This window comes from Pholcus phalangioides, unplaced genomic scaffold (assembly GCF_987345545.1).
Source record: "Pholcus phalangioides strain wild (caught in Gottingen) unplaced genomic scaffold, Ppha-v1.0 ptg000004l_1, whole genome shotgun sequence".
Lineage (NCBI taxonomy): Eukaryota > Metazoa > Arthropoda > Arachnida > Araneae > Pholcidae > Pholcus > Pholcus phalangioides.
The window spans coordinates 27745025-27770439 of NW_028301597.1; the positions used below are offsets into that span (position 1 = coordinate 27745025).

At 37.7% G+C, this 25415-nt stretch overlaps 1 protein-coding gene across 2 annotated transcripts in view; it reads left to right on the forward strand.

Annotated features, from left to right (window-relative positions):
• Window positions 1–16557, forward strand: part of LOC149087027 (uncharacterized) — an 88552-nt gene extending 71995 nt beyond the window's left edge. For both annotated transcript variants that reach the window (XM_089231245.1, XM_089231247.1), the window contains exons 22-30: window positions 5560–5710; window positions 8712–8778; window positions 9201–9267; window positions 9533–9621; window positions 10761–10890; window positions 11919–11960; window positions 12094–12147; window positions 13760–13793; window positions 15405–16557. In XM_089231245.1, coding sequence (XP_089087371.1) covers window positions 5560–5710; window positions 8712–8778; window positions 9201–9267; window positions 9533–9621; window positions 10761–10890; window positions 11919–11960; window positions 12094–12147; window positions 13760–13793; window positions 15405–16489 — 1719 coding nt within the window. In that variant the 3' untranslated portion in view covers window positions 16490–16557. The remainder of the gene's footprint in view (window positions 1–5559; window positions 5711–8711; window positions 8779–9200; window positions 9268–9532; window positions 9622–10760; window positions 10891–11918; window positions 11961–12093; window positions 12148–13759; window positions 13794–15404) is intronic.
• Window positions 16558–25415: the final 8858 nt, after the last annotated feature.

The following is a 25415-nucleotide window of genomic DNA, read 5'->3' on the forward strand; positions in this document are numbered from 1 at the left end:
CCTTCCAGATTAGTGTACATAGAGCCACGATGCAAAAACCTGGAATTCCTTTGTAACGAAATTTTGTTATAACGAAGGGATTTCTCCGGTCTCTTAGAGTTCGCTATAACGGAATTCGACTGTATAACGGTGGAATATTTCTAAAGGTCCACCATCTGAATGCTTCATTTGTTTTTTCTTTCTTTTCTCGGTGTCTTTCTTAGCGTGCAATCCATTTAGTAGTTATCACCAAAAACTCCCTATAAAATGTCATATTATTGCAATATGCATTTTCAGCAGGTGTATAGTAAGAGGTAGAGGGAAAAGCGTTCTATATTTAGAAATCAACTATATGAAATATCTTCGCTTGCCAATGCTAAAGTTAAAGGCTTTTAAGGCGAGATATCTCGTCAGTACCACTGGGAGGGTAAATGGGATATTCCTCTTCGAATGGCGTAGTTTTCTCACATGTTTAAATGCAATTTTAAAGGTTACAATTAAAATGACGTGCAATTTGACTCCACTTGCTTTCAGTTTTTTTCCAACCCAGGTCTATCGCCAAAGGCAATGCACTACGTAGTGAATTGTGCCGGAAGTGTGTAGTGCATGTATACCTAACAGTCTGAGTGCGTATCTAGTGTTGTGTATGAGTTTTCAGTGTTGCCATCTGCATCTCAGAAATGAAGTGACTAAATATTTGTACTGTTTGTAGACCTGTTGCTCTTTGTAGCGAGACTTTTTGACTGGGAGATCGGCTTTGCGCCTCGAAGTTGGAAACCACCACCGCGGCGACGGTTGGGCTCGAACCTAGGTCCCCACGATACGAGTCCGTCACTAAGACCACTCGACCACCATAGCGGCACTTACTTTCTCAACTACACCAAGTGATGGTAGCCTGTTCCAGTAAAATTTTCCTTTGACAAAATTTTTCCCCAAGTATTCCGGAAAAATGGACTGCGATCTAGCGGTAGAATACTTTGTCAAGTATTGTACAATATAGAAAAGTATTGTACTATATACAATTATTATTTATTTATTTTTTTCAAAAAATTCTTTTGTTTGATGAACTCTCAAAATTTACCACTTGGAAAAATTTTGGCCAATTTTTCCTACGAGTTACCATCACTGACTACACCCAAAAATGTATTATATAAAAGAAATTCTAAAGCAACCATAGGAGTTGGTGGGGGATATTGTAAACCCCCGTCACACACAATACCGTTGGAAAAGGAAAGTGAGAGCATTTTATTTCCCCAAAATTACCTATGACTAGACGCATAAGTTTCCAACTGGTGTTCCGTGTAACGCTGGGCTTTCGTGACAGTTTTTTGGGGCTCCACATGGTCGAAAACCACACGGAAGCCTTAAAAATCCCGGATATATTTCTGAGAAGAAAACTTTCTTGCTGCTGATGTTCGCAAAGCTGTTGTTTTGAATTTTAACGAGATAGAGTGTCGGGTTTAAAAAAATCAGACCACTTGCATCACTAACCTAGAGAATGTGGAAGCATGTGAGTAAAGGGAACTGTGTGCAAGTATGTGAGGGACAAAAAAGAATGAATGAAGGTGAGTAAAGGTGAAGGTGAAGGGACGAAAAACAGCGACCGAAAGGATGTGAGAGCATGTGAACGACCGTAAGATGGTGACACAGTCATATTTACGGTATGGGGGGGGGGGTGCTAAACTGAGGTTGTAGTCCTGGGCGGCTAATGAGGAAGAATGAGTAGTCTAGAAAACTGGACTAGGATGGGTAAATATGAATGGTGGCAAAATAATTTGTATAACCTTGTATACAGGCCACAAAACGATAAATCTGCATCCGGAAGGGGGAGGGGCGAGGAAGGCAAAGCTCGCATCGGAGGGCCTATAATTATGTGGTGCTTGTCTATATATTGCTTGAATTTCGTGGAAAAAATTGGGAAAAAATCCTGCTGAGGGAATATTTTTTTTATTTATTTCGGTTTTTGGTACGTAGAATCCTTTCATTTTCTAGACAATGCGCGCACTGTCTTTAATTTCATCTGCACAGGTCTCTGCTCACAGAATTTCGCTATCTGTGTGGAGTGAAAAAATATCATTCTACCTCATATACACAGCATAGGGAATCTTTTTCTCTGTGTACACGGAAGTACTCTCATTCTTAGCCATTCTCAGTCTATACGTCCATATTCTTTAGACTTATTTACTATGGAAAAATGGTGCCTTTCTTAGATATTTTCGTCCATAACCACCAAACGAATAAAAATAAAATTTTATAAGCCAAAATATCACTTTTAGAAAATAAATATACAGTACAAGATGCATTGTATTGAGAAACGACATTTAACTAGAACCCCTTCTGCCACCTATCGAATACGAAACCCAACTGTTAATGGATCCTTCAAATTAGAATTGCTAAAGAATGATGTGCTGCATAAAAAAACAATACGATATGAGTAGTATAGACTCATTTCTAGACATTTCTATACAGTAGTACAGAAATGTGACTTCTCCCATAGAAGCTTCTATGGCTCAGAAACGCAATTGATGAATATTTTTTGAGCAATTAAATATAAATTAAATTAACAAGTTTGCAACAGAATTTGATGTTTGTAGCTAGTAAAATAACGTTGTTAATAGCGCATAGTGTAGTTGTGGCCTTGGCTTGTGATCATCGTCGAAAAGTATTGAAACAGAAAGAAGTTTAATCCCGTTATTATGTGTTTTTCGATTATAATCACTAGAAATTAACGAGGACCGTTGTTAGTTGCTTAAAAACAAGCAACAACCATCGGGGGTTTTTTTATATTACATAAAATATTCTCACTACTAAATTACAATATTAGTATATTATCAACAATTTGCAGGGGTTAAACATCTTTTACTGCATTAGATTTTACATATTTTAAGAAAAATCTCGAAGAGTTTGCAAATATTCCCAATTCCTAAAAACATCAAGTAATTCAATTTCACTGAAGTGATTTTGTCACAAATGGCAAAAATGACCAATCTTTGACATTAGCTTACCGCACACATATTTTACAATATATTTCCATTCAGAGAAAGGTGATATGTGTATATACATGAAATCTCTAATGTCAACAGAACCATTTAATGTGACTTTTGACAAACATATTATAAAAAATAAAATATAGTGGATAGATACAAATGGTTATTAGAATTTACAGAACATTAATACGCCCCCCACATAGTCAGAATGATTTGATGTTACTTTTGAACATCTGACAAATTATATTAGATAAATTAATCCATGCTGATAGGTCATTTACCCTTCAACTAGCTCAATAATCAATTTGGAGAACAGGTGTATTCACATAAAACATTCTCACGCGATCATGTTAAGCGGCGCGGAACTTTCATTTTAGGAATATCACATACAGAAACTATTAAAATTTATATTTTGCAACTGATTATCAATGTTTTATTGTATAAAAATATCAACTGTTAAAATGTTGATGTAAATTTAACTATTTAAACTAATATTATTATTTACGAGGAATTTATTAATATATATCATACTATATTGTTTTTTTATGCAGTGCATGAATCAAAAATCAGTTACTTAATCCCAATCGAACAGTTGTGTTTTTTATTTGATAGGTGGCAGAACAGGTCCCAGTTTAATGATGTTTCTCAGTGTAATAGATCTTATACTGTGTAGTTGTTTTCTGAAAGACATTTTTTTTTTTGTGGTTGATGAAATTTCATTTTTATCCGTTTGTTGGTTACGGAAAAAAGGAAAAGGCACGAACTAAGGTTTAACTAAGAGAGACACCATTTTTTCATGGTTTACAAGTTTACAAAATATGGACGTTTATAGTCTGAGAATGCTTCTCCGTATGCATAGTTTTTTGCCGCGCATAAAAGAAAATTACTATATTGCACAAGGAAGAATATTATTTTGTGATTATGCATGGATATCGAAATTTTATACCCAGAGGAGTAGGTCCCATCTTCAAGAACACAATGTTGGGAGGGGGGGGGCACATTTCATGTATGAATAAATTTCTTCTTTTCCCTGCGAGCATTTCTGCGCTCATCATGACCCCAGTCCTGGAGCCAATCTCTCTAGACCGAGATTGTTATAGGCCTCCTACCTAGTGAATTTATAGTGTAAAAAAACTGATAACTCAGATAAACACCCTATGATTCAATGATTAGCATCATGATTATTTCAATCATTTTCATGATTATTTCAAGCACGTGCCAGAGTTCTTGCACGAAAACTCTGGTTATGGTTATAATCAAAGCTCTTGATTCGTGAATGTGCCTCCCAATAAGTTTGACAGGGCTTCAGTCTCTTCAGTCCCAACCATGAGTTCAATCAGGCACGGCACGGAGACCCATGTCCCCATCCTACAGTAGGGCCTCTAAGCTGAGATCTTTGGTGGGATCCCCAGGCAAGATTCCTCACTGCCGCCGCCCCCCTCCCATAAAAGAAATAATGCGAATAATCTCTGGGCCCACAGGCTACTTTACCACACACTAACTCCGGTCACATATCGTCTTACGGCAATTTCCAATCAGTGAAGTTGGGTATGAAATGAAGGCACCATCTGTCGGTGGTCGATAGGTAAAGAACTTATTTCTGATGTTCTTCGTCCAGATTCGAACCTATGAACCTAGACGGTAACCTTCACAGTGGAAGACGGGAATCGTACCATTGCGCAACTCGGGTGCAAAGAAGTCCGATATTTCGGTAAAATAATTAAAACATCGAAAGAAAATTCGTTTTATATGCTATTTTTTAACCAATTTCTGTTAATTTTAATGCTTATTGAAGTGGCGGTAACTCAAAATTTCCCGGGAAGACAATTTTCGTACCCTCCCCAAGCCTTTCGTGCTCCCTACGAAGGTGGATCCTCGTACGCCCCCCTCATTAAGAGGTAATGCCAAAGTCCTTTATCATTCTGCCTTGATCTTGTGATGTTGCTGCGACGCCAATAAAGACAAACTTTTTTTTTTTGATAGATGTTCAAAAATTTGTTCCGTAGAATAGCCTCTTTTTATCATCAAGGTTAAATTCCTAAACAACCTTGTAGCAAAGAAAGAAACGAAAGCCTTATTACCAACAAGGGTTCCACGAGCAACTCTACGTTGCAAACCCTTGAATAAAAGGACGTCACCAACCAGTTGCTCCTGATGATGTAAACAAAGGTTGCCATAGTTTTGTGATTTCTGATGTGGGGCAATGCACGTATTCCCCGAATGCATGGGCTGCAACTGTTTCATTGCAAAAATTATCTGTCTTGACGTGTATTATACCCTCCTGTAATTTGCGCGATGAGTCCCTGGTACATCGTACGTAGAAATAAAATATTTTGTCTTCCACCAACTGATAAATTGTGGGATCTACTACTATATCTATTATGGGATCTATATCTACTCTGTGAAATAGAATCCATCCGAAAATAATTACCATCTAGGATGAAGGTATGATTAATATTGAATCATTATTGGATTCAGCCAAAAAATAAATGTACAAAATGAATGCGATGATAATTACAGTATTTAGTTCTATAATATAAAATACCATTACGTATATATTTTCCAGTATTTTTTTTTTTTCGTTCACTCATAGGAATCATATACATACGTGATTTCGCTCATACAGTATTTCTTACTGGCCGCTTTCTGCATGCAGCTCTGTCTCGGGCTCACGGTATACATCGAGTTCGTGGACTTGAAAGATATTCGATACCCGGAAGCTAAGCTTGCTACACTTGGATGGGGTAAGATAAGTAATTGGAGAAGAACATGATGATAATCATAATATTTAATGCGTCTTTTCAACCCTTAAATGCGTAGCTTTGCATACGTACAAAGGGTTCTTTAAGCGTTTATTACTGCAGCCAGTTTGAAGATATATTTTGAGAATCGCGTTTGCACATAAAGTTAGGATTCGGAGGTCTTCAATCTTTTTTTAATCGCGAGCACTGCGTGTACCCACCATCAAACGAAAAGCACCCTTACGGCAAAATTGGCATACGAGAATGTATGAAAAATCCAGGTTATTTTAATCCTTGAATACAATTTGTATAAGGTGTTGTTTAATCGGGACGTTGATTAAGAGTGCTCGCGAGCGCACGAAATCGGACACAGGTATAGAGCGCTTTTGGTGCTTCAGGCAGCATCGTGATGCTCGCGAGCAACAGGTTGAAGATGAATGGGGGTTATAGGTCATATTCTTTCCATTTTATTGTTTGAATTTGCTGGTAGATGTCCCAATTAACGATAGAAACTCTGTTTGTCGCTGAGCATGTGCGGCTGTGATTTATCCATTTTGTTAAAATGTTTTGTTTGCATTACTTCGATACATTTATTTTATGTGCGATTTTTCAGGCTTTGTCTTCAATAATGCCCTGTATAAGTAATACAATTCTAGATAGATTTTTTTTTTCAATATTATTTTTCCTCCGGCTTTCATTACGTGTCATTAACTGTGAAAAAAATTATCAAATCGAAAAAATAGAATTGATATTTTAGGGTTGAAATCGGGTGTTTTTTGCATAACTGGCTGCAGAATCATAAGTTTCAGCGTCACGTCAAGAAAATCCATCCCATTTCATGTGCAAGCATTTCGGAAATTACAACGTACACTTTCATCTGCACGTTGTAATTAATTCACGCACACTTACATTTGAAAGTGTACGTTGTACACTGTATTTCAAATGTAAATACACTGTATTTCAATGTTGAAATACAGTGTACAACGTACACTTTCAAATGTATAGATTTCAGTCAACTCGACGCTCAAGCGGGATTTATTTTGTCATTTAAATTTTTTTATAGAAATTGCAGATATTCTTTCTTTTTAATCGCCTTATGCTTTTTCCTCAAATTTTCAAAGTTTTGAAAATTGTGATATTTCCTATCTTGTTTTGGATTTTTAAGTTCCGAGAATGAAAAATTCGCAATTCTTCAAAAAATCGTGAAGATGCCAACTTCAATGCCAATACTTCAACATTTTCATCGTTTATCGGCGATGCTTTTGTAGGTATTTTGATCCATAATGCGTTTGTCATTCCATATAAATGAAAAACAGAGCACAACGATATAGTAATTTATGTATTTAAATAATTGAGAAATAAAGAAAAAATTACATTTTTAGTACTTTTTGTGTTTTTGAGTAAAATAATTTTGATTGTATTTTTAATTAATCATGATAAATATTAAATAATTTTGATTTTTGCTTTTTTTATGAATTTGAATAAAAAATATATTCCTTAAAAATTCTAGAAATATATTTTTTGGCTGAAAATATTGATAAATATTTATATTCAATCTATTGGACTCGAAATGACACCCATCTCGGGGAAATTATGAAACATTTCAATCTTTAGAAAACCTGGAGTTTTTTAATGGGTAATTTTTACGAATATATATACATTTCATATTCTGGCCTAACCAGAAAAGCTTATTTCAGATAATCAGATACAGGAACACCTGTTTAACCATTTAAGCAGCACAACAGAAATCATTTAAACCCGCCCCCCCCCTCTTTATAATGTCATATATATTTTTAATGAAGTGGTCTTCGTTCCGATTTTAAGCAGGGGTATAGAGAAAGGTGTTCCATTGAGAAATTAATTTTAGAAAATATCTGGACCAGAGTACTAAAATAAGAGGCTATAAAGTAGGCGATATATCTCGTCAATATCGCTTAAACGGTTAAAAAAACCAATAGTATCTATGTATAGGTTAAGTAGACAAATCCACAAATATAATTCATTCGTGAGTATGATTCTTCGAGTTTAAGTGCCAAACTAGCTTTATTGCACCATCATGAAAAAAGTCTCAGTTTCAATGCCTATAACTCATAATGTACAGGGTACCAGCAAAAATTAATGGGGTACCAGCGTATAGACTATTTTAAGAAGATTCCGACGATGCCCTATTTATATTCAATCCCGAAAATCCCAGCTAGCCATGCTGTATGTACCGTAATGATGTGCGGAAGGCGCATTCACGCCTATATACCCATGCCGATATAATAACACTATCCTTTTAAATCTTGTTCATCTCATGATGAGATTCTAATTCTCTCTTTTTTTCAACACGGTGATTAAACCCACGTGATAAAATGTACATTAAGTTTCAGCGTTTCCCATCTAATACTTAAGTCCAGAGACCTGAAGAGAATTCGTCACTTCGTAGAGATTTTCGTGAAATGGTCGATTTCGTTCTAAAAATAAAGAAGTAATAATAGGCTTAGAAATTCTTTGGACATTGTTCAAGGGAAAAGAAAAGTCCGAGGCGGGGGGGGGGGGGCGTCTTGCTGTACTGTCTGTACTTCCTTTCATTCGGAGCATCTTCAATCTCGTCTTGAGACAATCGAGGCAGAAGCTCTTTCCCCTTCAAATTTTCCGCGCTGTTATTTTCATCCATTTGTTCCGTGAGCGATCGATCCATCAATTGAACTATTCTTCAATTTTTTTTCCTCCTCCTCTTCTTCTTTTTAATACTTTTACTATCAGGAGAAGACGGAAACCAAAATAAACCTAAGAAAAATTTCAAACACATTTATAAATAAAAATATATATTATTATTTTTCCATGATACTGTATATACACATTTTTAACATAATTTATTTCAACATAAATTAAAAAAAATTCGGTTACACATTTGTCACTTACAGATATCATTTTAATTAGTATTTGCTCTCATCTTTTGACGTTAAACTAGTATCAAATTATTATACGCCATTGAAATGGTTTTTCTATCCTCTCATAGCGGTTCCTATGATTGTCGTTGGGGCAACTCTAGCTGCTCAAGTGCCAGAAGGGTTCAACTTGAAAAGGTCAGATGAAGATGGTTTCCTTACCCTTTATGAGAAAACTTAAAATGTGACGATGATTGATTGATGACGGAAGTTATGGTACACTATTGTCAAAAAAAAAACCCGTAAAACTGTACTCGAAATTGCTCATAATCTATCACTATAACCCATCCATCACTGATATGACACTCCTTTAAATTGTTCCTTATTAGCACTTATGTGAGGCACAAAATGATAAAAACATAATCTTCTCCTTCGGAAATTTTAAAACTAGTTTTAATAAAGAATATATGTGCAAAATAATTAGAGAAATATTGAACCTTATCATTGTTTGGGTGCAAACAGCACCTAATACTTACTTCGTGAAAGAATATTGAACTTCCATAAATTATGAATGCGAATCTCGAATTAATGGACTAATTTAAGGTATTTTTATGTTGTAGTTGGTGGCTTGAGCTCCATACGAATCACTTTTATGCGTATTCTACTTCTATCCTAATAATGGCTGTCGTAAGTACACTAAATTTATTTTTATAAAATAGCATGGATATTGATGAACTGATACGTTGGTGCCTCGTAATTCAACAGTAATCCGTTGCCAAACTAATGTCGAATTAGGATAACGATTAATTGCGGGACAATGTCAACCAGACGACTCCATGCAAATGCATGCTCTGTCAATGTGAATTCGGGCGTCGAATTGCGAGGCACCACGCACTCACTCTACAGCTGATTTCACAAGATAACGAACTCTATCATTACCATTTATTTGCAGTTGCATTTTTTGCTGGTTATGACTGTCAAGACAGAGCTCAAGTGCAGGAAGAAACTGGATTCACCCGACAGCGCACACACTGGAAACAGGTAAAGTGAATGAGGCGTTTCAGTTTAATTATCACCATTGGCAGGTATCCTAAAAAAGTAATGCCAGTAGAATGTGTCTGAAATTTTTCCAAATGCCTTCATTGATGAAGCAATGGCAAATGGTGTGTGTGGAGAAAGTTGCTATAAAACTTGATAAAATGAGATATGAAGAAATAACTTCATTTTTCTTACTTCAAAAAAAATATTCATTATTATACTACTACATGATCGGACACAAACTATATAAGGTCAATACAAGATTCATCGAAAGACTGGTTATTTGTGGAGATGAAGAATACAAGGAAGAAAATATTCATCACTGCACCCACGGGGACTCGAACCCCGGTCTCTCGCTTGCCGGACGAATGCTCTACCATCTAAGCTATGGAAGTAGATAGAATATTTCAACCTTGGAGCGTCTTCATCTCCACAAATAACCAGTCTTTCAATGAATCTTGTATTGACAAGTGGAGAGGACGTTTCTATATGCATATGGCTATTTGGTTGGCCTTTGTCATTCACGAGCTATTAGTTGATTGTTGACGCCGTCCATGTACGGTGCCTTTCAACACATATATACGCTCCAAGGTTGAAATATTCTATCTGCTTCCATAGCTTATAGATGGTAGAGCACTCGTCCGGCAAGCGAGAGACCGGGGTTCGAGTCCCCGTGGGGACAGTGATGAATTTTCTTCCTTGTAATCTTCATTTCCACAAATAACCAGTCTTTCGATGAATCTTGCATTGACAAGTGGAGAGAACGTTTCTATATGTATATAAGAGAGAGAGGCCATACTGAGATTCACTACCAATCGTTCTCCCAAAAGAAAACAGTTTTATACGTCTGTCCTCGTAATGGACAGAGGTGACTTCCGACGAGATCATATCGAACTCTGTGTACATCGATAATTTTTGCAATGATTTGTTCATAAAATATTGTTATCGAGAGATTTCACCAATCCTTTTCGATCTTCAATCTTTTCACCTGCGATTGCAGTTTAAACTGTGTTGGTGAATACGGCCGATACAATTTGTCTGTTCACTGTTTAGCAATGACGATGGTAAAAAATATGTGATTTTCATTTTATTTTCTCATAATAAGAAATTGTTTTCTCATAATTTATTTTCTCATAATGAAGGGCTCAACTACTTCATCGATCGCTAGCGATAGCCACATCCCTCATCTTGGTGTCAGTGTCCAGTATCTTATACGTAAACTACGATGAAGATGTCTTCAAGTACGCTTTTGCCGGTAGTTCCGGTGTTTTGGTGAGTGTCTTTCTATATCGATGAAATTACAGTAGACATCGCTTATAAGAATCACTGGTTATAATAATCAACTGCTTCTAAGAGAATCGAATCGGCAAAAAGAAAAAACCCCAAACGTTGTATTAGCATAGTAAAGTCATCGGTTAAAAGAATCAAATTTCCACTTATATAAGAATCAAAAAAAACTTTTTTTCCTCAAAAACTGCCACCATGCTACTCATTGGTGGGAGCGCGAAGAATATTTTTGATATTAACCAGGTTATTTGGAGGACTACTTATTGTCACTTGGCCCTGGCAAAAAATATGCCATCCCATATTAACACTGCTGTCTTCCCCCCATCACCAAACAGTGAGGATTGCAGCTTTGCAGTAGAGCGAGGTTCCATGAATGATAGAACTTATCGTCAAGAGGTTTAAGTAACAAAAAAAGTGTTTTAGTCAAAGAGGTTTCTGATAAGCGAATCTATCTTCTAGAGCTATGCGGTAGGACAATACAGTAGTAGTACTATGAAACATTTCAGTCATTCTACATTGGTAAAGGACGAAGTCTAACGATAGAAAGATAAAAATATACTATGCAGTGGGTGCTCGAGCAGCCATACTATTTTTTAGCACCGGATCGAGAGAGCTGCCCCATTCAGAAATAAAAATCTCCTTTTCAGACCACGTCGAGCACCCATAGGTGCTAATCACTTCCGACGCCTCTAATAAGCGTTACTATTATTAAAATTGTGAAAATTTACAATATTTAATAACAAATTAATAATGTTTTATTTTTCCTCCTCAAAAACATCATATTATCGGCTTAGCCCCCCTCCCCCCCCCCCTCCAGCCTTTGTATATACCAGTAGTAAATACATAGGAGCGATATAGAAAAATCTCTGGATATAAGAATCAACCACTTATAAGAATCAAAATGGCTGAACCAAACGTGATTCTTATAAGCAGCAGCTACTGTACTTCAATTCTTGATATTTATTTAATTGTTTTCTTTCTAATAAATGCACTATTATCTCTTTTTTTTCCAGGGGATTGTTGTGTTTTTATGCTATACAGTGTGTAGTGAAAATGTGAGTTTTTAAGTCGATAATTTAATTGATTATAAAGGGCATGGTTTTGAGATAAGTGACACCAAGTCACGAACTACATTTTCGCAGAGTTTTATCAACTCCATTTTTTTCATTTTTCTTTTTTGTTAAACAGGTTCAAGCAATGTGTTCTTCTAGCCAGTCCATTGATGAGGATATTTTGAAACAGGTAATTATATATCTCAGTAAACTAATTATTCTGAAATGACTGAAATCAAATTTAATGTTGAAAAATGAACACGCGACAAATTAAGGCGTCGATAGCAGAGCTGACCAATCAGGAAAGAAGAATCCATGCTCCATTTCAATTTGTTGGGTTTAAGTGTTTATTGAAAAACAAAATTGGGAGCTATTGCCAGTTTTTATATTCGCAGGAATTTTTCTCGTTTTTTTGAGTGGTGAATTTATGACGTTTATGGAAATGAGAGCCAATGAATGCCTCGTACATGACTTTTTTTGACAGTTTTAGATTGAGAACATCATACCTCATCTATTACAGCAATGGGTGCAAAACCTTTCTGCGGGCTAGTTAGACGGTATTCTGACTCTCGCGGGTCAGAAACATGGATACACAGGTTGACCATATGACCTGTATTTTACGAGACGTTTCCGTAATTCTGCCCCTCGGTTTCAATTTTTACACTAAAAATGTCCCGTTTTTCCTTTAATTTCAACGAGGTCTACTGAAGTTTTTGAAATCAACAATTAAGATTATTTTCATCACTTATACATTATGTGATGATAATTACCACTCTAATTGTTGTGATCAATTATAGGTCATATGATAATACTTATCTCATATATTTATCAAACATACTTTTTTCAGGTGAATTACATTTCTACCCGTTGCGACTTGAAGTAGCAATGTATTTCCCGTCACCGGGATTTTCAGAAATTTTTGCGATAGCTTTTGGCAACTTTTCTGGTTCTAATCGGCAACTTTACTTTCCTTTAACAACTTTTTTGTCTGTCATGTGCAATTTCAATTGCCTTTGACAATTTTTTGGCAGTTTTATTCGCTTTGGAAATTTTTCGGTTGTAATTGGCATCTTTACTTGACGATTTTTCCATCTGTAATTGACCACTCCACTTGACCACGTCTGTAATTGACCACTTTACTTGTTTATGACATTTTTTTCGGATGCATTGGCAACTTTATTAGCATTTGAAAGTTTTTGGCTAATTCGCAATGACGTGTATGGATCCCAATTTCCGTATTTTTATGAAGGAGTTATGGTCATGCGCTAGATATTTATTTGTGTGGATATTTATGTGTGAAGATATACTTTTCTAGCGGAATATCTTTCGCAGGCGGGATGGAACCCCTTGGGGAGACTCACTTAGCCCGCGGGACTATGATTGTGCACACCTGTATTACAGTTTTTGAACTTATGATTAAACTTAGTTAAGTTAAACTTAAATAGAGCGAAATACGGAATCTCTATCCAACTAGATGATAAACCCAAAAAGTGAAAATTTGCACATTCATGATTGTGGGGCATAAGGGGGAATGATACATCCTTCAACTAACCTTACCTGCGATTGGTTAGTAACGTAAAGTTTTGTTTTGAAACTCACACCATTTTACTTTTGTTGAAAGGAATATTACGATAGTAGAAAGGCATTATAAGAATACAGAACTCATTTTATAACATCCCAAAACATTCAAGACTTCATTTATATGGCTGTTTTTTACATTTTCGAGACATGCGAGAAATTCACTTGTCGCATGACGATGTCCATGATATGCTCGTATACTTTCGTTTATCATTCATTTTCAGGAACCAAGATTGAAGAATAGACAGGGGATGCAAGGTAGGATAAAGACTTGGCTATTTGTAATTTTGGACATGGAATTATCAATCCTGATTAATCAAAAATCAATCGCTAAATCAATTATTTTTGAGACGAAGCCTATATATCGTATTTTATAAGTGAACCAACGATATGTACAGGACATCGCAAATATTTGTAAATAGTTTAAAAATCCATAAAAAATTGGAGGAATTGATGTATTTGAATGCGGTTTGTGAAAAACGTTATTCTGACGAAGAGAAATTCTTTCTTCGTACAGAAATTTTTGTCGGTAGACGGCGCTACACGAAAACAATCCAGCGAATTCCTTCACAGAACTTTTCTTCAATCTCTTCTGTATCTGAAACGTTCGTAAATCTTCAACCCACGATCTGTGGCTGAGGTGAATCAACTTCACCTATAGAGCTTTATCCACTAATGTCAACATCGCGATTAAAACCTTATGTAACGTCAGTTGCAGGAAAACTCAGAAGTGAGCTGTTAATCGTACACCCTTCATTTTATACGACTCTGAATTGCATGTTTACAATGATTTGCTCCTATGCTGCGCTTTGCGTCGACAAAAACTTGAACTAATTTTTTTTTTTGCACACCTTTTGTGAAAATAAGTTTTTCGCAAACTGCATTCAAACATAACATCAATTCCTTCATTTTTACGAATTTTTAAGTATTTACGAATTTATAGGACAATCTAGGACAAAAATGTTGAGCTACCAGCAAAAACGGGAAAGGATTCTGTAGTCGTCCAACCACGAGATGAGTTTTAGGCTACTTCACGTCACGTCACGTCACGTCATTTAATTCTCTTAGGTAAAAGGATTGCCCATCGAGATAGCTCATATTGTGAGTAAGTTTTCACGATTGGTCTGTCCATCTAGAAAGAAACACAATTGCCTAAAGTGACACGACGTTCTGTAGCCAAGTCTCATCTCGTCTTCCGAGGGCTATAATTCGGAATAAATTGTAGATTCACTTATAAAAAATAATCAGATAATTTTTTAATGATAAATGTTATTAAGGAAATATTTTATTTTCTGGATATTATGCTGAGGTGAACTCGGAAAGAAAAGTCATCTTGTCTCCACCGGAACTTGAACCCAGGCCCTCTTGCATACCGGGCAATCTCACGCTACCATCTACATCACTAGAGACACAAACAACCCTGCCTTCCTTATTTCACGCACCGTGGCGTGAGGCACTGAAGTAGAGACATTAGTAGCCTCTCTTAACTTCAGCAATTGGCTCCCAGGTGGGACGGTTTAGAGAGATACATGACTTTTTTTTTTCTCAGCCCAAGATATCCAGAAAATAAAATGTTTCCTTGATATCTTGGGCTGAGAAAAGAAGCCATCTATCTCTATAAATGTTATTTTCCAATATTCAAAAGATACATAAACAGATACTATTATAAATTAGGAATTATATAAAAGAAAAAGGAAAAAAACATGTGCTATCATTTGATTTATTTGTGTTTCTCCATAAGTCCCATACACGTAAATCTTTTTGCCTATGATACTTTTATTCCATAAAACATGTCTATCGAAAACTTAGTCTAACTGACTTTTTTCCCCCAAGAGTATCGTACTTATTTTGCTTTTAAATTTCCCGAAGGTTTTTCGAAGCCCGAAATAGTGAGCGACAGCTACTGCGTCAGCAATATACCGGATGTAAGAGACACCGAAGTAAGACTTGAGGAATACAGGCAGATGGGATATAGGATACCGGCTGAAGAAAGCAAGGATTGGGAACAGCTGGAGCAACTGATTCAACAGAAAGGGAAAACGACGCCGCCATCTTGCATCGTCAGAGACTTCACCGTCCACAGCGAACAACAATATCTCCGCCAGAAGACGGCGCAACAGCAGCAGCGACAACATCATCATTCCCATCAGACAAACCGACAAGAAGAGATTCCCCGCAGTGAGTCGGAAGACGGTTTCAGAACCGACATGTCATCTATGGATCCCAATTCACCTCATTCTTTCAGGAAACAGTGGAGGAAACTCCGGGAGGGCGTTAGGAATGATCCCGTCGATCCCATCTCACCACCTTTCGAACTGCAGGAACTCGAAGGTAGTCCGAAAAGTTGTCATTTGAACTTCGAGGAAGACGAAGTAGTCAAGAACATAGTCTGTTACGAAACCGGTTACCACGTGTCCGCGCCAGACATCCTAGAACCCACCAATAACAAGTCGGGGGACAAAAAATCTGTGCCCAGCACCGCAGATAGAAGTTTGCCGTACGGTGCGGAACAGTATCCGTCATCTCAGCCGTCGAAAAGTGCCTTGAGTTCGAATCACAACCGGCCTGTAATCTGCAGCACCTTCAGGCCGCCACCCGAATCATTCCAAACTCTTCCCTGCCGTTCTCCTCGTTCCAGAGACAGTGGGGCGGAAAATGTCGAACAGAAACGTTCGGTGTCACCGTGTCCAGCCATCCAATCAATGATAGGTGACGACAAACTATCAGTTCCCGGGCCGATGCTCAAAAGAGAAGTCGCCGAAGGGTCGTCGAGATCTTCGGACGAATCCCTTGTCAAAAAGGAAGCTAACAGGAAAGGATTGATTACCCCTCCAGTTGGTCTGAATGTTCCGACCCCGAAAGTTCCGCAGATAGAAATCGATAAAAGCAGTTCCACTACAGATAGTGATTTGGCATCCCATACTAAGAAAGGATGGAGTATAACAACTGTTTAAATATGTGTCTTCATATATTATGGCTATGGATGTTTTTATTGAAATAAATATATCATGTTTCTTATTTATAAAAATTTGTATTTCTCATGATTTTTAATTGATCCTCATTTTATTTTTGAAAATTACAAATGCAAGCACCGGGCCACAACAGGCAAAATTCCCAACGAGATGGCAGAGAAAAAGATACCCATAACTTACAAAAGCAGTTTCCTGCTTCAGTTTCCTAGTACGGTGGAACTTCTCACTAACGGACATCCATAAGACCAAAAATTATGTCTCCTAATGGGAAGTGTCCGTTAATAGCTTTTTAAGACGAATTAAGGCAAGCTGGCAAAATCCAGAAAGTTTCCGCTAACGAAGAGTGTCGGTTGTGTGGGCGGTTCCTCTGTTTCAGGTTCCTTACCTCTTTAGATTAAACAAACAAAGCGTTTAACTTCTTATTTTTTAAGCACTTCTACAGTCCCCCAAGAACGAGAATGGGCTTGAATACCATACGTCAACCATCCATTACCAAATTGGATGGTTGTGTTATTTCTTTACATAAAAAGTTGTCTTTTTTCATAACCTGTTTAGCGATTGCTTATTAAGTCATTTCATTTGGCTTCTTCCGCGCTATTTCGATATTCTTCAAAATTGACTTGTAAAACCAAGACAAAAGGAAAACAAACTGAGTGGTATAACTGTAAACAAGTGTGCGACAAAAATCGATTTGTGGCATGACAGCGTATGCTAGAAACCAGGTGCGACTTCAGAGGGGGTATGATGAGGGCAATCGACCCGCTCGAGAGCTTGACAATATAGGGAAAAATTCATCTGTCTCGTATATAATACACAACGATTTCACGAAAATACGCAATGCCACTCCCTCCCGACACATTACCCTGAATGCATGCCTGCTAGAAACCCGAAAAATTCTCTTTCGATAGGGCCGTCTAAATTCGTAAGCCCAGATGTTCACTCCGTATCAGTTGTTCTAAAACTTTTTGAAGCGCAACCCCGTTCTGACGAAAAAATTTATCGGCAACACATAGGCTGACCACGTGTCCCGGTTTTCCCGGACATTCCAATTTTTGCCATTAAATGTGCTGTCCTGAAAGCACTTTTTAAGTACCGCAGAGAAACAGATTTTTTCGGTTTTTATCAGGCTATATCGACTTTTAACACACAATATTCGATTTTTTTTAATGTTATATAACTATGGAAGAGCAGTTCAAATTTGACCATGACATCAGAAAACGATTAAGACATCACTAACGAATAAGGCAAATGCACGAAAAATACACAAACTCCTTATTCATTTCGACACACAATGGGTGTCGTCTGAAGCAAAAAAAAATTTTAACCACTTATCACGCTGCCGGAGGATCCCACTTAGATTGAATACCAAATTTGTATTCTCGGCTGCTCAGGGGAAAAAGTACTTCTGTTCACTTCAAATGTCGTGGTCAGAATGAAGCTGAGATCCATATATATATATATTTTATGCGCTTAGTGTACCTTATACAAGATGGAAGTGTAGTGAGATGTATACTCCTTTATTTTCGTATGTAGGGTTATTATGAAAGAATCATATGATTTCCAAATGATTCTACACCTGAAACCAACCAGTAACAAAAATTGTTCATAAACGTTAGACGTCTCCCCTATATTCCCATACATATTACTTATCATCCTGCGAAGATTGTTTTTAATTTTTCATAAACATACAAGTTTGAAATCTGATGATTCCCTCTGAGTCACCCTGTATAAGTATCAACTTGATAAATAGAATAGTTAGTACAAGTAGGATTTTATAAAATTACATTCTATGTTGCATGGTAATTAACTGAACTACGAGCGAATGTGGAACGATCTCCCCGTTAAAAGTCTCGCTACAGAGAGAGAGCAGCAGGACTGCAACGGTGCATATATTCAAACATCACACTTCACTCAGAAATTGTATTACAGATGTCACCACTAAAAACACACACATAACACCATATACGCACTCAGAATGTTAAGTACACGTATAATCATACTTCCGCCACAACTCAATCCGTAGTAAATTGCCCATGTCGATAGATCGGAGTTGTGCTCAATTTCAAAGAAAGCACTTGATATAGCAAGCACTATACAGAAACAAATTTCGCTTCAGGTTCACCACGCGTACACGCATCTTCCAACATCTACCGATTCGTTAGAAGTACCGCTAAAGAATATGGACGAGGTGGGTGTGTGGTGTAGGAGTAGTCGTAGTAGTAGCTGGTAAAGGCATTTAGAAGATTTAGACAGAGAAGTGATCAGCTGGGTAAAGACATTTTTTCGTTTGATTAACTCCCACCTTTTATACTTTTAAAATAAAAATGAATTTCTTATTCGGACGTTTTTGTTTTGGAAAATATTTCGCGACCCCTTTCTAGTTCATTGACGCGGTTCCACCAGGAGTTCGCGACCCACGCTCTTGAAACCACTGCACTATATGAATAAAATAATAACGTGGGAATGATAAACTATGCCGCCTAGAATATTGATAAATGAGATCAACATCTATTGACATTCCCGTTCCAATATTCTTGTATAGAAGAGAAATGCGCATAAATTTTGCTTAAAATGTAGGAGATTTGCGTTAGGTACCCTGCTGCCGCCTATCATATGAAACCAAAACTATTTGTTATGAAATATTTAGGTAAAATTGATTGATATATATATTTTTCCAATATTCAACATGAAAATGAAGATTACGTGGTGTAATGCGTTTTTTTTTCACGCTGCATCTAAAATCGTATGCACAAAAGTACCGGTTACCGTAATTTTGTTTTTGCCACAAAATTGTTTTTGGTAAACATAAATACATATTAGCTGGTACTAAGGCACATAAAATCCACACCAATGTAAACTGAGGAGCCAAAAAAACTGGTACAGGCATGCGTATGCAAATAAAGAGATATGGAACCAATCATCAGAGTACGGCGCTGCGATCGGCAATGCCTATATAACACAACAAGTGTCTGGGATAGTTGTTAGATCGGTTACTGCTGCTAGAATGGCAGGTTATCGAGATTTAAGTGAGTTTGAACGTGATGTTATAGTCGGCGCACGAGAGATGTGACATAGCATCTCCGAGGTAGCAATGAAATTTGGATTTTCACGTACGACCATTTCACGAATGTACCGTGAATATCGGGAATCCGGTAAAAAATTAAATCTACGACATCGCTGCGGCCGGAAAAAGATCATGCAAGAACGGGACTGACGAGAATCATTGAACGCGACAGACGTGCAACCCTTTCGCAAATTCGTGTCAGCGTGCGAACCATTCAACGAAACATCATCGATATGGGCTTTCGGAGCCGAAGGCCCACTCGTGTACCCTTGATGACTGCACGAGGCAAAGCTTTACGCTTCGCCTGGGCCCGACAACACCGACATTAGACTGTTGAGGACTGGAAACACGTTGCCTGGTCTGAGGAGTCTCGGTTCCAATTGCTTCGAGCTGATGGACGTGTACGGGTTTGGAGACAACCTCATGAATCCATGGACCCTACATGTCAACAGGGGACTGTTCAAGCTGGTGGAGGCTCTGTGATGGTATGGAGCGAGTGCAGTTGGCGCGATGTGGGACCCCTGATACGTCTAGATACGACTCTGACAGGTACGTAAGCATCCCATCTGATCACCTGCACCCATTCATGTCCATTATGCATTCCGACGGACTGGACAATTTCAGCAGGACAATGCGACACCCCACACGTCCAGAATTGCTATAAAGTGGCTCCAGGAACACTCTTCTGACTTTAGACACTTCCGCTGGCCATCTAAATCCCCAGACATGAACATTATTGAACATATCTGGGATACCTTGCAACGTGCTGTTCAGAAGAGATCTCCCCCCCCCCTCTTACTCCTACGGATTTATGGGCAGCCCTGCAATATTCATGGTGTCAATTACCTCCATCACTACTTCAGAGATTAGTCGAGTCCATGCCACCTCGTGTTGCGGCACTTCTGCGTGCTCGCGGGGGCCCTACACGATATTAGGCAGGTGTACCAGTTTTTTTGGCTCTTCAGTGTATAACATGGAAATAAAAGAAATGATTCATATAGATCATATCATGTACTATTTATTTCCATACTGTACACAAGTTCAAAACCCAACAACCAATTTCACTTGAAGAATTATAAAAAAATAGTTTGGTTTTTATTTGATAGGTCACAGCGCAAATTATTAGTATTATCATTATTGCTATATGTAACAAAAACGACTGCATAAAAATATAGTCACCACTATTATGATGTATAAAATTTACAGCAGCAAGCAACTGAAAAAAAAATGTATGGTACCATACCATATACATACTACCCATTTTCATGCTGCTGACCCATTTAAAACCAACAACAAACTTTAATTGAAGTAATATTGCGTGTCTGAGGCTTTCATGGCCGGCGTTAAATTACTTGCAGGTTTCCGAGTTATTAGGCCGTGGTCTAGGAGATTTTCTTCCTGTCGTTTCTCCCACATCTGTGGCAGGCATCATCTGAGGTTATTTGGCCGTAAGTCTCCGCGGCAAGCGAGAAAGGCTTCGTACATCTACTGTCATTGACTTGTTCTCTATATGCACTTTCAGACCAGACCAGCATAAGATTTTTGCTTCCATGCCCAGCTCAAAAACGCTGATAGTGGGATTAAGAACGGGTCCAAGAAGGGCCTATGAAGAAAGAAAATTATGTAAGTCAGTAAAATGTGTGTGAAAGTGTAAAAAAAGAAGAAATTGTCAAAATTCGGGAAAGTTAGTCAAATTTTGGTCTGCGAGGTAAAATGCCACCAATCACACTTCAGGAATCGTGACGTCGAGGCAGAAATAACCTCATTGGCCCAAAAACGATTGCTGTTATCTCATTGGCTGAGAGAGATTTGCTTGAAGAATCATAATACAAGCTGAATTTTCTTCCGTTCGGGATGGAAAAAGCGGAAAAAACACCAGCCCTTACGGGCTGTAACGCAAAAAACCCCTGAAGATCTTGAATTTTTAGTCCATCTTGATTGTTGAGAACGACTTCTCGATGACCGAGGCAGAGTTCCTAACACTAGTTTGCAACCGCTGAACAAGCGCGGCTAGGCTTAGCTCGCTGTTGGCCCTTAAGAACTTCATAATGATGGGCTGAATTTCTGTGGCCAATTCGTCGATAGGATCAACGATACTGTCCACGCTTGTGTCCGGCGAATAACTTGGAGATGCAGGTTTTCTTGAGCAGCTGCGCTGCTTTTTTGACTCTTTCCCCACTTGAGTTGAGGTTGCAGGCGCTTTAGCTTGGATACGCATCTTGGGCTTGCTAGAAGAATCCTGGCTCGGCTTGGCTTCTTTTCCAGCTTGTTTATGCTGCTTGCTGTACGGCGAGAACCTACACTTTCGGTAATTTGCCGTATGAAATTGAAGCAGCAACAGCATTGAGGAGTATCTACTCCGCGTACGTTGGGACACAGACGAGACGGGTGTGGGAGAATGCACTTGACGCCAGGGTTGTTTGGTTTAAATCTTGGTTTTAACCAAGTGGTTTTTTTAAAAAAACCAGTTCGGTTTTTTTCAAAAAATCGAATAAAAGTTGCCTAAATATAATTTTTTTTCCTTGAAAAATATCATATTGGTTCATTATCAGCCAAAATGTTTCATTTTTACCACATTTTATATCCTTGGGGTACATTCTGATGGTATATCTTTAAATGACGTAAGATTTTATAAGCGGTTTTTTTCAAAAAGTCTCATAAACGTGGCCAGAATATATATATATTTTTCATATGAAGTAACTTAGTCATTTAAAGTTATATATAAAAGCCAAAATTTCTCATTCTTACAACATTTTCTAACCTTTGGCTAAGTTCTGATGCTCTATCTTTAGCAAATTCATGAATAAGGATTGCATCACACATCTAAATGTAGTGGTGTATTATCTCACAGGGTTTCTTTTTCCCTTCACAAAGAAGCAGCTACAGTAGTGACACCATCATGCTAGGGCCAGGTGGTCCTATAATCCAATAAAGACACCCACTGTCCTTAAAGGACAAAGACTAGTGTACTAGTAGTTACATTACCTCACATACATTTTCATTTTCTTTCCCATAAGAAGTAGCACGTCTCCTACTGTATATCTCCCAGTCTTAATATTCAATAGTTGTTGTTTTTTTATACTTTCACACACACACTGTTAAGCCCAGTTAATCAAGGTTCTACTGTATAGTAGTGGTAACAGATTTATGAAAAATAATCAGCTATATACAGGGTGATTATAATTTAAGTTTTGATTCCAAAACTATACAATAAGTACTGATCCGAATGACTTGAAAATTTGCATGGATACTCCTGAAGCAATGGAAGTTTCTTTCGCAAAAGAAAAAAGTGCAAAATGTGCAAGTAGATGATGCTGTACTTGGCCAGCAGTATAATCTATTTTGTGCAACCACATCATTTCAGCACTTCCACTGCATCAGTGTGTGGATAGAACTTCTATCAAGATGCACATTGCAATACCAGCAAAGCAGCTGCTGAAGACCCATTTTGACAGGATGCACCTTAACCCTTGCAACTTCTGGCTGTGGGTGTAATAAACAGTGGTCAGATTGCAAACTTTGAATTGCAATCTCCAGCACATTCCCTATATGTTAGAAGTTCCTCAGGAATATTAACGGGGGGGGGGGGGGGCATTTGGTTTAATAACGATAAAGCTGAATTGCAAGCACATCTACATCATGACCATGGCATACTCCGATTCTGTTGTTGAACAACAATTTTTGTGCTTTCAACCTCAGGTTGGACAACATATTTAACATTTCTTAAGTAAGTTGTAGTTATTTGTTGAATTAATTCGTTTTTTGTGATGTTTCCATGAATTATGAAATCATGCAATGCTATAATTAAGGTATCATTTTGCCATGACTGGCTATCGTTTCCATTCTGCGAGCAAATTTCCCACATGTTGGATGATGTTATTAATTTTACATTTTTAAGTATTTTTTCCCCTTTACCAAATAAAATTGCATTTTTTCAGGAATATTCATGTCAATTTTCAAGTCATTTTGACTTTTTTTTTTTTTTTATAGTGTTTTGAAATCAGAACCTTAGTTATAATCACCTTGTATATCGTAAATCATTGGTAATTAATCTGCATTATTTATGCTTCATTAAATACATTATATTCACTTAATTTTTATTACTTTTTTCAAAATAGCTTCCTAATTAAGTATACTGAGAGTAACTGGAGAAAAAACCTTTATATACTATATGATTAATAATAACATTGAAAGAATTTTCAAACACACAGTAATCCATTGAGTTAAGCAAAAAATAATTAAATTGCAAAAGTTGGTTTTTGTTAAAATGCAAGAAATATTTATTGATTAATTAGTATGGGAATAGTGTTAATTACATTAATAACCATTTCATTTTAGTTAATTATTAGAAGTTTGAATTATTTTTCAGAAATTTCATTGTTCTTAATGTTAATACTATTTAAAACTAAAAAACTGGTTTAAACCAAAAAAACCTGGTTTAAACCAAAAAAACCTGGTTTAAACCAAAAAAACCCGGTTTTTTGGTTTTTTCAAAAAAACCGGTTTTTTTACCAACCCTGCTTGACGCATCTCTCCTCCGCTTCGCATCCTGAACTGTGATGGCCCCATCTTTGACAGCGAAAGCAGATGATATTCCTCTGGGCACTGATGTTCTTGAATTTTTCGACCCTTATCTTGAGGTGGTCGATGACTTTAAGGTCGAGGATCCTCGAAGACTCCGGAACTTGGGGGAGGTCCACTCTCCAGATAGATAGCTTCCTTCCATCGCGGCGTCTTCTTAGCTGCTGAACCTTAGATACCTGGAAATTTAAGTCCTGTAAAGAGAGCGTAATGTCCTCGTTAGAGGAGTCAATTTCCAGACCCTTGATGACGTAAGAGTCGGGTTTGTCACAGTGCAATAGATACGTGTGAAAGACAATATTATTTGCCTCACAATATCTAGTAATGAGGCTTTGATCATTAGCACACTCTGGAGTTACCGTGACTCTGTTGTTCACGGTCCATGCTTGAAATCCAGAGGGGCATATGGCATCCAGTTCTTTGGATATCTTCCTCCAGTTCCCCTGACTGGAGATATGAATTGGAGGTATTTTCCTTCGTTGACCTCGATTTATCACGATCGAGGCGAGCGGGTCAGCAATCTCTTCATCGCTCTTCGCCACGACTTGATCTGGCACCACCGCAGGCGGCTCCAATGACTGAAGAGGGATGGTAAGGTCACTTTCACTTGCCTCGATGATTCCTGGCGAGGGAAATGGTACAGTAGGGAAAATCGGTGCCACCGATTTTTTGTCAGGTTCCGACCTCTGTTTCAGCTTCTTCTTTCGGGCGATGTTACATGAGTTGTCCGGGCAGACTGTCGTGAGCGTAAGAAAGTCCTCAAAGACCAGATTAGAGAACCTTTTCTTATGCCCAGGTGACTCCAGCTTCGTCATACACACCGCTCTCCTGAAGGTCTGTCTGAACAGCAGATCATCCTTACAAGTTCTTCTTGTTTGAGGTATGTCCGAGATGATGTCAGCATCGGCAGTTAACGACGTAACAAGTCGCATCACCGATTCCATGATGTCCAATTTTTCTTCTTCGGCCTCATTTGTGTCTGCATCCTGACGAGATAATAGTTTATATTTTTTGGATAATACCAGTCACGCTTTCTTGTGACTAGGAATTAGTGATTTATGAAGGTAACAGCAATTTAAAATATTGTTAGCCATATTTCACATCAAAATTTTCCAGGAAATTTACCTTCTCTCCCTCTATATGCACTTTTGAGACTTGATCGGCAGAAGAACCGCATTGGTTGGCTTGTGTGGATGTATTGTGCGCTGATTGGCTGCAAGTGGTTGTGAGACTAAGTGCATATAGAGAACAAGTCAATGACAG